The 15,533-nt window shown below is 48.5% G+C and overlaps 1 protein-coding gene across 1 annotated transcript; it reads left to right on the top strand.

Moving 5' to 3' along the window:
* Positions 1-6,574: 6,574 nt before the first annotated feature.
* On the top strand, positions 6,575-9,727 carry caap1 (caspase activity and apoptosis inhibitor 1). The gene is made up of 6 exons (XM_079757766.1): positions 6,575-6,733; positions 7,219-7,410; positions 7,754-7,838; positions 7,982-8,039; positions 8,375-8,442; positions 8,871-9,727. The coding sequence occupies exons 1-6, from the start codon at positions 6,629-6,631 to the stop codon at positions 9,371-9,373; spliced, it is 1,011 nt and encodes a 336-aa protein (XP_079613892.1). The 5' UTR covers positions 6,575-6,628; the 3' UTR covers positions 9,374-9,727.
* The last annotated feature ends 5,806 nt before the right edge of the window (positions 9,728-15,533 follow it).

The raw sequence follows: 15,533 nt of genomic DNA, 5'->3' as shown, positions 1-15,533 counted from the left end.
TTACCCATTCCTCGGTGGACTATTCTTGTCTCTCAGTTCTCTTCCAAACATCCCAACTACACAATAACGCACACTCCCGGCCGGAAACAAAGTGAACTCCAACGGCGTCCACAGACAGCATCGTCCAGGTGGCTAGCAGCACCGCCTCAAAGCCCGAGGATAACCGTGACCTCATCCCCCCCCGAGTATCTGGACGGTTCTGGGGGGGTGAGGGTTAGCTCTCCGGGGCTAAGAGGCCTGTCAGATTAGCTGGGCAATCTCCAGCCTTCAATAGCGAGGGAGGGGGATCGCGGCCAAGTGGAATTCCCTCATACCTCACCCCCCCCCCCCCCCCCCCCCCCCCCCCCGGTCCTGCACTCACCTCATATCCACCCAGAACACCTCTATCTCTAACTCTTCTCCCCCTCTCACTGAGAGCATGGCGGGAGGGATACAAGGGCGACACAGAGAATGAGAGAGAGAGAGGAAGGCAAAGCGAGATGGAATGGTGAGTAGGTAAGCGAGAGACAAAAGGGAGGGAGGGAGGGGGACGAAGAGAAAGGAGAAGGAGAGGAGGAGAGCTCCTCTCCTCCTAAAAGAGAGAGAGAACAAGAGAGAGAGAAGGGTAGAGCGAGGTAGGGACAAAGTTTAAAAGACGGAAGGAAGGAGAGAGAAAGAGAGAGAGAGAGAGAGAGAAGGGGGGAAGGATACAAGGGCGTGAGAGAGCGAGAGAAGTCCTCTCTGTCTCCAAAGAAGGATCCCCATTCACCTCTGCAGACCCTAGGGGTGAGATGGTGGAGTGGACAGGTCTCCATACGTGATGTCTCCATACCTCTTTTCCACAAACACACACACGCACGCACACAAGCACACCGTTGTACTTTTCATTATATTTTCTTGCATCCTAGCAACCAGGGTTTGAAAAAAATATTACTAATAAAAAAAACACCTGGCAAAAAGCGTTGGCAAGCCAGCCCTTGATGTTATTTACTGGAACATGTTGAAGGCTCATGGCTGACGATGGGGAGAGACAGGCCTGCCTGCCACCGGAGAGACACACGCTTGTGCTACAGTGACAGTCAGAATGTTAATGTGACTGACATCACTTGACTGGTGGATGTGAAATCACTCACACACACACACACACACACACACACACACACACACACACACACACAAGAACACACACACACCCGCACACACAAGAACAGACAGAAGAAAACACTCATACACACACACACACACACACCCAACCAAGAAAACACACACACACACACACTAGCTGTCAAAATAGGAATATTTTATTTGCTGGGATGCAGTGTGTGTGCGCAGGTTACAGATGATGGATATTCTCCAGGCGATCTCTCTTCGCTTTGATTCGGGGACGAGGTGTGTGTGTGTGAAAAGATCGCATCTCGCCCCTCGCTCGGAGACTTCAGGGGCCTACTCGCCGTATGTTAAGCGACGAAGCCAAAGTGTGATACTGAGAATGGAATTCACACAGCACACTCGGAGCCTGAATATATTCCAGACTTAGATCTGCTATTTCCTGGCCTTGTTCAAAGTTTTCCTCTGAATTATACAGCAGCACCCGCTGGGAAAAAAGACTGGAAAGATTGTAAATGTTTTGCTCTCGGGCCTCGACGCAAATCCGAGAGGACCCACACCTCCACACCCTTATACCTCTCTTATGCAATTGTATGTTGTATGTCCAGGCACTTCATGTGCGCTCTTATTATATGTTGTACATCCTTGCACTTAAAAATAGTACTCAGCATCATGTAGCATCTTATCCTAGCTATCTTTGTTGTATACAGGGAATGGGTTAACCTAGTGATTGTAAGTGCTTGGCACTTGTTTCTATGGACATCCTTACTCTACTGACAGCCATATATTGTTTCTCTTTCTTCTGACAAACTACCTTAATGTAAGTAGCTTTAGATAAAAGCGTCTGCTAACTGCCCTGAATGTAAATATAAATGGTGTCATGAAGAACCAACCCTAACGAATGATAAGGCTCCAGACTAAAGACAGACTCGGTTCTTCAGCCACACGTTCACCCAAGCAGAGTTCAGTGACCCAACACCGAACACCGATCCGAAGAACACAATCAACATACTTCCTGGTTTTGTTGTTTTCCTGTTGAAAGGGGCGGGCGGCGTTCTAAATTGTAGCAGTACGCGTTTGTTCTGGGAGAGAGCGTATCTGGGGGAGAGACAGGGTTTGAGGAGCGAATGACAGCTCATTCGGCACTCGGAGATAATGAGTGTGTGTTCGTCTCGGGGAGGCAGCTGATAACTTTTACTCTAAAGCTCTGTCTGTCTGTCTGTCTGTCTGTCTGTCTGTCTGTCTGTCTGTCTGTCTGTCTGTCTGTCTGTCTGTCTGTCTGTCTGTCTGTCTGTCTGTCTCTGCTGTGTTTGTGGGAGACGCCGCCTGTGAACAACACCGTCCGACAAAAGGGAGACACGATAGAATCGGAGTGCAAGTTTCTCATCATTCTTATCTCGTTGCGGGCGCACACTGCGGCGATCTCTGACGCGTCCTGTTGGGAGTGCTCCTCGGCACTCAATGAAGTGCACCTTTGTATTATAAATGCATTGAATAAATTATAATTAAAACGCTGTTTGCGCACCGAGCCTTAAAATCTTCCTAGAGCAGATCCTCATTTGTTTTGTTACATTACCCTAACCCGCTGACTCACACTGGGCTGACACGCACGCACGCACGCACACACGCACAAACACAAAGCCGTGAGGGAGCAGAGCATTCAACAGCTTTGACCAGTTTAACCTCGTCCTCCTCATCATCCTCACACAGATGTACACTACACAAAGAATAGGAATACAGTAACCAACCTTTCTTCTGTCTTGATCCCCCGGTGAACCGGCTACCCACACTGACACACATACAGCTGGCTTTCGTCACCGCCAGTCACTTGAGTCTATATGGAGGTTTTGGACCTCTCAAGGTCACCAGCCACTGCTCAGGGTCTCCTCAAACAATTGCTCATACACCAGACCGCCCATTGTAAGTCTGTAGCCAGCTGTAAACTACAGGCTCCTTCAATGTGACTTGGGCTGATACAGATGTGGCCCGCATTAACATAACATAACATAACAACATAACATTGCATGTTGGTGGAAAATACGATAAAGGTAGAGGGACGGTCGCTTCATTGGAGGACATGAATTCACCGTCGCTCCCACTTAAAGCCCAGATCCTTTTTTAGTGCATAAATCACATTCTGCTTCCTCGCTCTGGAAAGAAATCTATCGGACGCAGCTAATGCTACTTCAGCCGATATAACGGAAAGAAAAAAGACAAAGAAACATCAATATGAGATAAATGGGAGAAAGAGAAGGAAAACCTGGTGCAAACGAGGCACTAAAGGATACATCCAGAGAAAGGCGGATCAATCAGGAGTAAATCGCAGTGGGAATCTGCAGCAGTACCTTAGGAGAGATTTGTCACAGAGCCAGCCTCTACCTATTGATGCCATGCCCCTCTCTCTATTGATGTTGTGTAGCACGAACAAAGGCGATGTGTCTAATGAGGGTCTTGTGTCTGCCCGGAGGCAACTCCACATCAAACCGGAAGCGTAAATAAGGATTCTGTTCAATAGAACTGAAAACTGGACACTTGCGCCATCTTTCTAAAAAATAAAATCTGTTATATGCAACAACTTTACAGTCATTACTTAAATATATATATATAAATATATATCAGCTAAAAGGATACGATTTTATTGATAACAATAATGAAATTACTATTGATTAGCAGTGACTACAGGTATGTCCAGGTTAATTTTAACTACGAGCCACTTGAAATGTAAAACATGACAACTTTAAGTTGAAGGAAGGCCTTTTCTCGAAATAAGACTTTTGAAACTTTGTGAAAGAGAACTCTGCAGACCTCACAACAAAGTCTTGATGCTTGTTTTTAATGACACTAGGAATATCACGCATCTGCATTGAAAAGGGCTTGGACGTCAGGCCAGACTGATTACGCCTCACAGCAAGAAAGACGCTTTGGGCAGAGTGGATGACAGCAGAGGACCCCCAGAATGTCATGTCAGAAGCGGCAGTCAGGCCCAAACTGTGTTTCCTTACTCCTTTAAATAGCACGTCAACGGTCCCCAAAGTGGCAATTCTGTGCCATTGAGGGACAGGTGACACATCTTCACACATCAGAAAAACTTTGTCGGTTATCGTTCCATTCGGTTATTTTTAAAACGTGTCAAACAAAACGGCCACTTTGGCTGGTGGGGCAGCTTGGGGTATTTTGATAATGACAGAAAGGACAAAAAATAAAAAAGCACTTTCTGTAGCGGTATAGCCAGCGAAATTGGACACAGCTGCGCTAGGCGGCCTGCTAATTGGACAAGTAAGGTTATATTCCTGTACCCAATTGAGGGTATGGCTATCACCTCCCATGGATGGAAATAGTGCTTTTTAAAATGCCGTTCTCCGTGAATCATCATCACATCTTGTTATTCCTGGCCGTGTATTACCAGCGATATCCGGGCCAATCTGTGACTCTGTGGCCAGCGAGCTCATTAAAGACCGTGTCTCACCCCCAGAGGATTCCAGGTGAACAGTAATGATGATGATGATGATGATGGCAGGGACACGGTGTCTGAATCCACTGTCTCACACCTCTGTTACTCGTTGCCTCAAACCCCTGACATCTAATCAGCGCTTACTTATCGAGTAATTGGTGAAATCCGTCATCCCTCCCTACACGCGCTCGGTCGGTCGAAGGGATTGAGTTGTAATGAGCAGGTAGATAATAGAAGACCTCCCATGGTATAACTCTCCTCTATTCACCGGAGGCGGCCCGTGTATACTCACGCTCACCGTGGAGTGGGTATAGAGCAGGGACGTGTCTCACCAGAGTGTACAGTGAATTAACATCGACAAAGACAGCGTTCCCCTTCCCTTCCCCCCTTCCTTCCCCTGTATTGCTGTAGGCTCCGATTCGTATGCACAGTGCCAATGATGTCCTTGCTCGCTTTCTCCCTGAAGCAGAGCCACCAGTGTTGAGCTGAAGCTCCTACGTAATGTAAGGGATGTATCAGGGTGTATATGGATGCGGTACATTCTATTCACTTGTAAGTATTATGAAGGGGTATTCAGGTGCTGGCGGTCTGAAGCCTCATGGCTGAATACCACCAAATCTGACACGCCGCACCTTAAAGTGACATTTAAAAAGAAAAGAATTGTAGCGTTTGTTGAAGTTTTCAAATGTTTAGTGAGGAGGAGGGAATAGAATAGGTCAACCCTGAGGAAGTAAATGCCAAAGGTTTAGCGTGATATTCTGCGGTTAATATATAGATAACCAAGATGGTACGAAAACAACAAACCTTAAATACAAAAAAAAGACACTTTTTTGGCTTTGAGGGCATTTAGCAGATGCTTTTATCCGAAGCGACTTACAACGTATCATACACATGTTCACACACCGAGTCAACCACTCGAGTTGACAGCCAGCTGGTTGGGTTAGGTTCATCGGTCAAACTCTCTCAAAATAATGTCATGATAACGCAAACAGTATTCACAATATTTGAATAAAGCACGTTAAGACACAGACACATGTGCATATACAAAAGCACGTTTCTGGGCTCCTCTCATTCCCACAGTCCAACACTGGTTCCTTCCATCACTATGTACGTCCGTGCCCCGTGTCTGTCTGTCGGCTGTCTCTCCCTCCGGCCTCTGCCTCTACCAGGGGCCTCTTAATGAGGTAATCTGGGCCGGTGCCATCGAGCAGATGCGGCCGCGGGAACGCGACGTGACGCGTCGTCTGTGATTGATGGGCGTCTCCCTCCTGGCGACACTAAAAGAGCACGGCGCAGTTTGGCGAACGACGCGCGGATAACAACCCGCATTACGCTCGCAGACAGCTGTCGCCATGGCGCCCGGCGCGGGCAGGGAAGGCAAAGCGTCGCATTTGGCCCGTGCCTCCCTCGGTCGATGCACGAGGAGATGGGACAGCCAATTAGGGTTATTTACAGCGCGAGAGTGTTCTCTCTGAGGGCCCCTGCTGAAACCAATGAGGGAATGGGCCGACATGGTTGAAACAAGGGAGAAAGCTGGGAATAGCAGAGGTGGTGAATCATAATATAAAAGGAGTTTAAGAAAAGGCTGGTTCTGTGAGCTCGTTGGTCAAGTTTCTTTGGTTGGTCCTCTGTGTGTGGGAGAAAGTGTGTGAATTTACTTTAGTTGAGAAGGTTCAAGAGAAGCAGTGTTAAATGGATTTTTGTGAGGGCTGAGAGAAATGGCATTTAAAAGGTTCTTTCGGGACTGGTAAAATAGATATTTTTTTATGTTGTATTTGTTAGCCTGGTTACCAATGACTGCATTAATTTTTCAAATTGTTAAATTGCACATAAAAGGCTTATTAAAAAAACATTACTTCTACTAATCCATACCATGGGCCTGTTTTTCCCCAAATGGGTGCAATGTGCACAACTTAATTGCATGGAACTGAAACCACTCCGCGTCGACAGGGGGCGATAGAGGCGTCTCTTCCGCCTAAAGAAAACATCGTAGAACAACCCCGGAAGACAACAGTCCCATTCATTTGTTATGGTTGGAAGTTGCACAACAACACTTCCAGAAGAGTTAATCCGACCGGTCTTTTAATAAAAATGCTCAAAAGTAAATCCGCCAGCAAGGAGAAGAAGAGGAAGCATGCGCCGACAGAGGAGCAGAACACCAACAGGAGGCGCGTCTGCACGGAGTCCAGCGTGGAGGTGAGAGATGATCAAAAACATGAACCCTGTAAGATCACGGTTCAGGAACGGCTGGTAAACGTAGACCATATTGAACTACATTAACGGACTGCATTTACGCACCGCTTTTCTAACCAGTGACCACTCAAAGCGCTGTACAATATGGCCTGACATTCACACACCGTCGGCGGAGTCAACTATGCAGGGCGAAAGCCAGGTCATCAGGAGCGGTCAGGTTGAGGCGTCTTGCTCAGGGACACCTCAACACTCCGCTCGGAGGAGACGGGGATCAAACTTGCAGCCTTCTGGTTACCAGCCAGTCCGCTCCACCTCCTGAGCCACATGCCGCCCCGCACCCTCCGACAACAAGTCAAACAACCTCAAAACGGTTGACACAAGTTATGATATATACTGTATATATATATCTAACCCTTTTAGCAGAGCTGTCGTCGTGGGACGCGTACAGACCCCGCTCCGCTCCTAACACTCATGATTTGTCCCCGCAGGACTCTAGGGACGAGATGGCCGACGCGGAGCTGGACCGAATCGGCAGCGACATGGAGGAAGGGGGCCTGGACCTGACCCTCCCCTTCCAGCCCATCGGTGCGTACGCGGCGGACAGGCAGGCCATGCTGGAGCAGTGCTTCCAGGTTTTGGGGGAGAAGAAGCTGCAGAAGATGTTACCTGATGAGCTTAAGGTGATGTGGTGTGCTTTGTCTGGTGCCCTTGTTGTGGAGCAACGGTCATTCACAATTTACATGTCGGGCCTTTAGCAGATGCTTTTATCCAACGCGAGTTCAAAACATTGAGACACACATTCAAACCATTTATACACACCCGCACACACCGACGGCGGAGTCAACCATGGAAAGCGACAGCCAGCTCGTCGGGAGCAGTAAGGGTGAAGTGCCTTGCTCAAGGACACCTTGACACTGAGCTAGGAGGAGCCAGGGATTGAAACTAGCAGCCTTCCGATTTCAAGTCAACCCCCCGCTCAACTTTAAATGTATATATATTTTTTGTTATGTCCATCTCTTTCAGAGTTGTCCTCTAGAGGAGATCAAGAAGCTGTGCTGGGAACAGCTGGAGCAGCTTTCTCAGAAGAACCTGCGTCAGATTCTGGCAGGTGAGCCGGGGCTTTCAGCTCCACACACATCGTCTACCCCCCCCCCCCCCCCCCCCCCCCCTCCCCTCGGGTTCGGTTTGGTGTGTACACACTTGAATTGCTTCAGTGACTCGGACCAATTTCACACTGTCTGTTCTCCTCAGGGGATGAGCTGACCTCTGGGGAGGAGGACATGGGCGCAGAAGCATCTTCGACCAGCCAGTGAGTCCTGCTCGCATTTCATATTCAATCCCATTCAATTCCCACCTCAATCTGTGGTTAGTCAATTATTCCCACTTCACTGCAAGGTTGCATGAAATCATGCATAGAATCAACATATTGTCAACTTTGAACCAAATCAAACACACAGCGCTTTTTCAACGCATAACTTTTGTTGGTCCGTCATCGTTTCGGGTGCGAAGTGTGTCGTACCACATGTAGAATCAGAAGAACAATCTAGGCTCTCCGATCTCGATGTTGGCTGTGAATGCAAACGTGTGTGTGTCGGTACACCTTTCACTCATTTTCCCTCCCTGTTTTTCCTGTTGCCCCTCCAGGCAAGATAACAACGTGGACTCCACCTCCTCCATCAAAGACGCGGACAAGACAGAGGAGCCCAAGCCAGGTGATGAGACCAGACCAGCTGGGGACCCTACAGATGTGTGATTGGACGTGGAAGGATTCAACTGGGTCACGTAATAGCGACTAAACACACAAGCAAGCAAGCTAGCTGGCCGAGTGTGTTAGCCCGGCGCAGGCTTTGTATGACGTTGGTTAAGGGCGTTTGAACGTCCTAATAACGCGCACAGTAAATCACAATAGGTTGGGATGTAAACCGACTCAGAAAGTGAATAGGTGAATATTGGCGTAGGTTTAACCAATGACCGGTATGACGATGGATGACTTGCAAATGAGAGGGGTCCTCACCGGAGTAGCCCCTGAAAAAGCCTGCTCCGTTTTCCCAACAGAACGATGTGAGTCTCGTCAGCCTGGTACCTCTAGTAAGCGTTCTTCTTCTGTCTGTGTCATCCTCAACGCGTTTCTCCCCTCCAGACGAAAGTGGCGGCGGTGCCGTCGTCGAGGAAGAGAGCGACGTGCTGAGCATCAACGCCGACACCTGCGACAGCGACATCGAGGGGCCCAAGGTGGAGGAGGGGCCCCGCGCCAAGGGCCCCGCCGGGGACGCACCGGAGACCCGGGGGGAGGGGCTGCCCGCCGACCCGGATGCTGGCGTCGTCATGGCGACGGACCCGCCGTCCCCGGAGGAGCCCGCCCGCCCCCCCGCCAGGGGACAGCTGGAGGTGGACATCGACAAAAGCGTCAGCGAGATCCTGGCGAGCGCAGGGGGCGGCGAGGACGCCCCGGAATCGAACCCGCGACCCTCACCGCCGGCGTCATTGGCAGCGCCTCTGGGTGTGCCCGGCGGGGGCGCGGCCGGGGGGGGTTCTGAGGTGTGCCAGCCGTCTCTGCAGCAGCTCGAACTCCTGGAGCTTGAGATGAGAGCCCGAGCCATCAAGGCGCTCATGAAGGCCAGTACTGGGAAGAGGCCTTTGTAAGGCCCGGAACATGGGCGCTTTTAACGGGTGGCTTTTGAGTTTGACTCCAGCTGCTGTTTTTATGCTGGTGTTGATCCTGGATGGGACACCAGGTGTATTTTGTCTGTCTTATCTGGGGCTGCATCATCCGTCTGTCTTGTGTTTGTGTGTATGGAATTACACTTGTTTATGGGGCAGGACCTCCAAAAGGTTTTTTCCATTACCAAACATTTGTCTTTTAAGTTTTGGTGATTTTATTTCAACATTTACATTTACATTTAGCAGACGCTTTTATCTAAAGCGACTTACAACAACATAGGCTTTTTTAAGGTTTTTTTGTAAAGTGATGAAAATGTATACGGTCAGGTGGCAACATGTTGGATCATTAAAATGTGAGAAATATATATTCACTATAACACGGCTTTTACATTCATTGTTCTTCACAAACACTTTAATTCCCGTTTAACCCTCGTTGGTAGCTCAATGTTTAGGGCAAGTACCTCTACGTCCACTAGATGGCGACATTACTCTACCAGGATAAGTGAACTGGAGCCTTGGCGGCGACCGCAGATGTTGTTTGTATGCTGACGGTCTATCGCTTTATGATCCCTCCTCCCCTCAACAGAAGCATTTTACAAGTTCTGATTATACAGTGTTATCACAGTATAATCAGTTTGCCCTGGCCGTATCTGTACGACTTTGCAATGTCCCTTGGATCCCGCACGACGAGCGATCAATAATAAAACAAGTGTAGGCTTCATCCACAAGCAAGAAGCGGTGCAGAGGCTGTGTGTGTGTGTGTGTGTGTGTGTGTGTGTGTGTGTGTGTGTGTGTGTGTGTGTGTGTGTGTGTGTGTGTGTGTGTGTGTGTGTGTGTGTGTGTGTGTGTGTCTCCTGTGTGTGTGTGTGTCATACTAAATGGCAACTGGTTAAAGGGCTTATCAACCATAGCGTGTACATCTGGAAATCCTCCACATAAGAGGACCAATACGCTCCTTTGACAACGTTGTGCGGCTGAACTTTGCTTGGAGACAGGCCGACGGCTGTGTGGCTGGATGCTGGCATCCGACAATGAGAGCGCGTCCCAGCGCCACGAAGGAAACACCATCAGGGTAATGGGCCTGGCGGTTCTCACCTATACATCACTTGGAAGTAGCTGCCAATTTCCTCCGCCAGGGTAGCTTTTAAATTAATTTCTGCTTCCTCTACCTCCTTTTCGATGACGAGAATGAATAGGCGCTCGTCTGACGCTAAGTATGTGGGTCATTTATTGGGAGGCTGCCTTGTTATTTATCTGAACGTGGTCCACTGTGAAGTAAAAGGCGAACCCAAGCACCACTTGGGGCTGGGTTGGCCTTCTCCGGGTTAAACACAGGCTGTTGAGCACATCACCCCTGATTGACTGATAGGGTTACCGGGTCACCTGCTAATTGGGGGTTAATGCTTAATTAGCTTAATTAAATGTTAATGAAGGGCTTCCTTCATTCAGTCCTTGAATTCAGTTGTACTCACACGTGGACAGGTGTGTCCCATCAACGCTTAATCGCCAGGTAACCAGTGACCGATTACCACATCATCGGCCAATCTGACCTCATGCGTGTGATAGCGTGTGTTTTGGAGAGGGAGTCTTCTCGAACAAACCCGTCAGAAAGCAGCTTAGGGTGGGGCTGCCCTTTAAACACAAGCGAAGTACCTCGGCACGCGGCAAAACCGCAACCCCCCAGGGGAGACGGCGACACACACAATAATCACCCCAGCTGTCCCAGACGTGTCGAGGTGCTTAAAAGCTTTTCTCTTCTCGCGGGCGTCTAAAACATCCACGCCGTATGGATCTCCAACACGCAGGTATCCTGTGTAATTATTCATGGATTCACCATTTCAAGGAGAAAACGCCAGCAAAGTGGTTGCGGTGTCGAATGCGATTGATGACTTATCCATCACGTGTCATTCGCTGCCGCATTAGGATGTGACTTATCATTTCAGATGAGCGGATAACAGGGCCCTGCAGGCTATGCTATAACTTCCAAACTTTATGGAGACGCAGTTTCCCCCACTTCCGTACGGCTAACGTAGACATAATGCAGAGTATATAGGGTTCTTTATCCGCCGTCGTGTCGAGGCTCAAAGACTTGATGTAGATAAATGAAGGGATAAATCAAGCTGTGTGTTGAAACTAGCCAGATGTTTCCTCATGGTTTCACACTCCGTTTTCTATTTATTTTCTGTTGAGCAGCATGTTTTGCGGCGATTGCCAAATCTACTCTTGCCTTTGTCGTACACGTTTTCATTACATTGTAATGCGATGTACTTTTAGCCTCCACTACTATTCCTTGGCTATTGTTATGCATTCTATGCTATTTATATAAAAAAGGGTATGCGTTTCCTTAAAACAAGAACACCCACGTTCTCTGGGTTATAGTCAAACTAGCATCAATGGTAGTGGCAGAAATAGCATGCTGCAGTAAAGGGAAAGATGAAGTACGAGAGAGAGAGCGAGAGAGAGAAAACCATAAGTGATAGTTCTCGAACTTCCCACAGTAATTGTTCCCAAAGGGTATTGTTCTCAGCGGCGTTCCCAGAAAAAGAATCAGATGTATGTCAAAAGATATCCTTTTAAAAAAAGAGCACGCTCTGTTTTGATGAGCAGTGTCATTTGTCGGGGGCTGTACCTTATCCACTCAGCGAGAAATTAAATTGAACCAACAGCGCACGCTGACAGGCGATAAATAACTTAGCACCTCTGTGAGACTAAATGAATTGATTTCCCTGAGCAATGATTCATCGCGCACATTTCATTTTCATCAAGTTCAGGGCGGCCTCCTTGAATCAAAATAAAAAGACGCTGAACGACTTGGAACTTTTATATTCTCCATCATCGGGGCTCCTAATACAACAGCAGCTCCTTTGATTCCTCCAATCCGCCGTGCCTCGAGCAAGAAGACACGCTGTCTGACTGCGTGTCTCGTGTGACATGCTTAAAGAACACATACATACATAGCTATGGTGTATATAGGGAAGAGGCAATTATGCGAGAGTAGTACGAGGTTGTCTAAAAAAGGAAAAGAGAGAGCACCCCCTTCAGAAGTCCCTGATTGTGTTGGATCTGAACAGTTGGTATTCCACCCCAGTGGAGGACATTATGTATTTTGGGAGAGAGCAAAAGAAAAACTCTTCCTCTAACTTCCTGCCTCCACCCGCTTGCCTCCACCTCTGGAGTCTTGTAGCCGGGGACATGCATTCAAAATGCTGCATTCAGAGTACCAAGCCTCCATTGGTATTCTGGTACACACAGACACACCAGCAGGGGCAATAAAGCACAAAATACTCCTGACGGATGAGAGCAGACATGGTAGGATGGATGACCTCTGCACACAATCAAACTATGATCACATCAAATACCCCCCCCCCCCCACAACCCAACCCATCCGCAGAATTGCATTAAAGCCAAACTTCCCTTTCTAGGCCATTCAGTTCAGAATCAGCATATGCAGTTCCTCTTGAGACGTAACAACCTTTCCTTCCTTTCCTTTTATTTCTCAGATAACGGGGGGGAAATCGGAGGGACATTCTGACATGTTTCGGCCGTTTTTCCTCCTCTACTTCTATTCTGTGCGCATACGTCTTGAGAAAGGTCATTCTGTACACGGTGTTGATGTTATTGTCTTTGCCTTTAGTTTTTATGTCTGCAGTGGTCCCTTCGTGATGGATGGTGCCGGCAAAGTGCCGCAGAACCGCAGTCGGCTGGTTGGATTCCCTCCGTTTTGTAATAGATTTACTGAGAGAATAAGCTGGTATTTCTTTTGGTGTTTTTTCACCGGTAATCTTATCGTTGTTTACATACAGGGTTATTGTTGTTGGCTTGAATGCCAGGATGCATTGTGGTAGCGACACAATGCATTAATAACCGTTTCCAGATTGAAAAATGGAAAAGGATCAACTAATAATACACAACAGAAAGTGTCAGTGTTTAATGCATGGGCCTCAAAATGTCCATAGTATGGAAGAGGACACTTGTAATGCTGCTTTCAAACCATGTCTAATAGACCAAAAAGGTTTAGTCTCAAGCTTGATCTAACTACATTTACATTAAGGGCATTTAGCAGACGCTTTTATCCAAAGTGACTTACAGTTAGTACATTTGTCAGAAGAAAGAGATACAATATATATCGCTGTCGGTACAGTAAGGATGTTCGTAGAACCAACTGCCAAGCACTATCATTTGTTAGGTTCATTATAATCAGGGGAGTTTCTGTACATCCGTCAGTCCTTCAAACTTCTCCCCCGCCGTACATCGGTTCGACATCGCACTTGGTGAGTGTACTTTTGAGGACCTGTGGAAGTGAGGCGTCGAGTGCGAAGTCATTTTGATGAGTGGTCTCCATGAAGACGCGACCAGCGATACCGGCCAAGACACCGGCCTGTTCTAAAAAAACACACATTCTACAACGGGGCCTGCACTGAGCTGAATAAAAAACAAGAACATCCTCCAATTCCATAGATCATGCACACACAGACACGCCACTGCTCCCAAAATGGCGTTGTACACATGCAAAAACCCACAAACTACTTCCAGTCCCCAGTTCGTCATTCGCTCACCATCACACGCAGTTTCTCTGCCGGGAAGTTGGGGACTCGGGTTAAAAAAAACAAACAGCTGCACAGTTATGGCCCCAGCTGCCTCCCCCCCCCCCCCCCCCCCCAACCCCCCCAGTGGCAGCAGTCAGACGGCCCAGCAAAGTGTCCCCCAGACAGGCCGTAGATCAGCCCCATCGTCCCTGGAACCACACTTTTTTCTTTTTTTTTTACGGCGCCACTGAACGAGCGGGGGGGGGGGGGGGGGGGGGGGGGGGCTCCGTCGCGGTGCTAAAGGCGGGGGGCGCTTGGGGGAGGGGGGGCAGGGAGGACATTGAACTGTCAGAACCCGGCTGGGATGCCATTTATTTATTTTTATTTGGGAGATATATTCCCCCTCCCTGCCCCAGCCGCCGTCGTCGACGGAGCCGTGGAGAGCGGCAGAGCCGAGTAAATTACTTTCGTCAAAGTTGTGATAAAACTGTCACACCGGTGGGAGAAAAAAGAGAAAAAACAGGTCGTGCCAGGCGCGCCCTCCGCACCCCGCCATCTGGCGAGCGGGTGTATTACATAAGTAATTGTCAGAGGGAACGTCGGGAACGTCTGGAGCGGCGCAGGAGGGCCTGATGAGTTTCTGTCAAGGAGCTCCCCCGGGGGGTGTGCGTGATCCGCTCCCCAGGTTCAGTGTGTGTGCGTGTGTGTGTGTGTGTGTGTGTGTGTGTGTGTGTGTGTGTGTGTGTGTGTGTGTGTGTGTGTGTGTGTGTGTGTGTGTGTGTGTGTGTGTGTGTGTGTGAGATAGATCGGCACCCGAAGTTCGCCGTGTGTCTGCTCCCGATTTAAACATTCGGTGTGTGTGTGTGTGTATGTGTATGTGTATGTGTGTGTGTGATCTGCTCCTGAAGTTCCCCATGTGTGTGTTTGCGCGTGTGTGTGTGTGTGTGTGTGTGTGTGTGTGTGTGTGTGTGTGTGTGTGTGTGTGTGTGTTTGATAGAACCAAACTAAGAAAAGGCAAAAGAGACGCACTCCTTCTAGGGTGAAGTTATCGTCTGCTGAAAGAGACAAGAAAGACAGAAACTGTCTAAAGACGTTGCTACGACGGCACCTTAATCAATATTAATGCCAGTCTTAAGGCTGTCTGAGTGAGTTATGCATGTTGCACTCCTCTTATGAGGTGTTACTGGTGCTCTTGTCAACACACATGCCTGAAATCCTTCTGAAAGCCCCCGTTACATTTTTGTTTATTTCCCAAACCTTTTTTTTCTGCGTGGTCACTTTTGTATTAACCGCCACTTTAACTCACAACCTTATTGTGCAACACCGAGGGTTAGACCCCAACTGTATTTCAGTTTGTCTCTACAAGTTTGTCTTCATTAGAGAAGCTGAATTGCATACCGTTTCAGCTTAGCGTACTGACACGCCATCTCACCTGGACCCCAGTCACCCCCCCTGGTCTGTTGTCGTACCTCCACTGAAAGGTCCTTGTCCGCGGCAAAATAACTACATTTGTAAAACACAAGAAGCGACACAACTGTGAAAACACATCTGCGTTTCCTTTAGTATTCCTAGGTCTTCGTAGCGACCCTGTCCTTGGTGGGTTGGAGTGAGCGCCT

Source organism: Pollachius pollachius (genome assembly GCF_949987615.1).
Source record: "Pollachius pollachius genome assembly, chromosome: 20".
In the NCBI taxonomy this organism is placed as follows: Eukaryota; Metazoa; Chordata; class Actinopteri; order Gadiformes; family Gadidae; genus Pollachius; species Pollachius pollachius.
The sequence above is the reverse complement of the archived record's forward strand: the minus strand, read 5'-3'. Positions and strand labels throughout refer to the sequence as shown.

Bases quoted from the DNA above. Each gene is read 5' to 3' on its own strand.
- caap1 (XM_079757766.1), top strand. From the start codon at position 6,629: ATGCTCAAAAGTAAATCCGCCAGCAAGGAGAAGAAGAGGAAGCATGCG. The intron at 6,734-7,218 runs GTGAGAGATGAT...TTGTCCCCGCAG, and splicing joins GCACGGAGTCCAGCGTGGAG to GACTCTAGGGACGAGATGGC. The intron at 8,443-8,870 runs GTGATGAGACCA...TCTCCCCTCCAG, and splicing joins GACAGAGGAGCCCAAGCCAG to ACGAAAGTGGCGGCGGTGCC.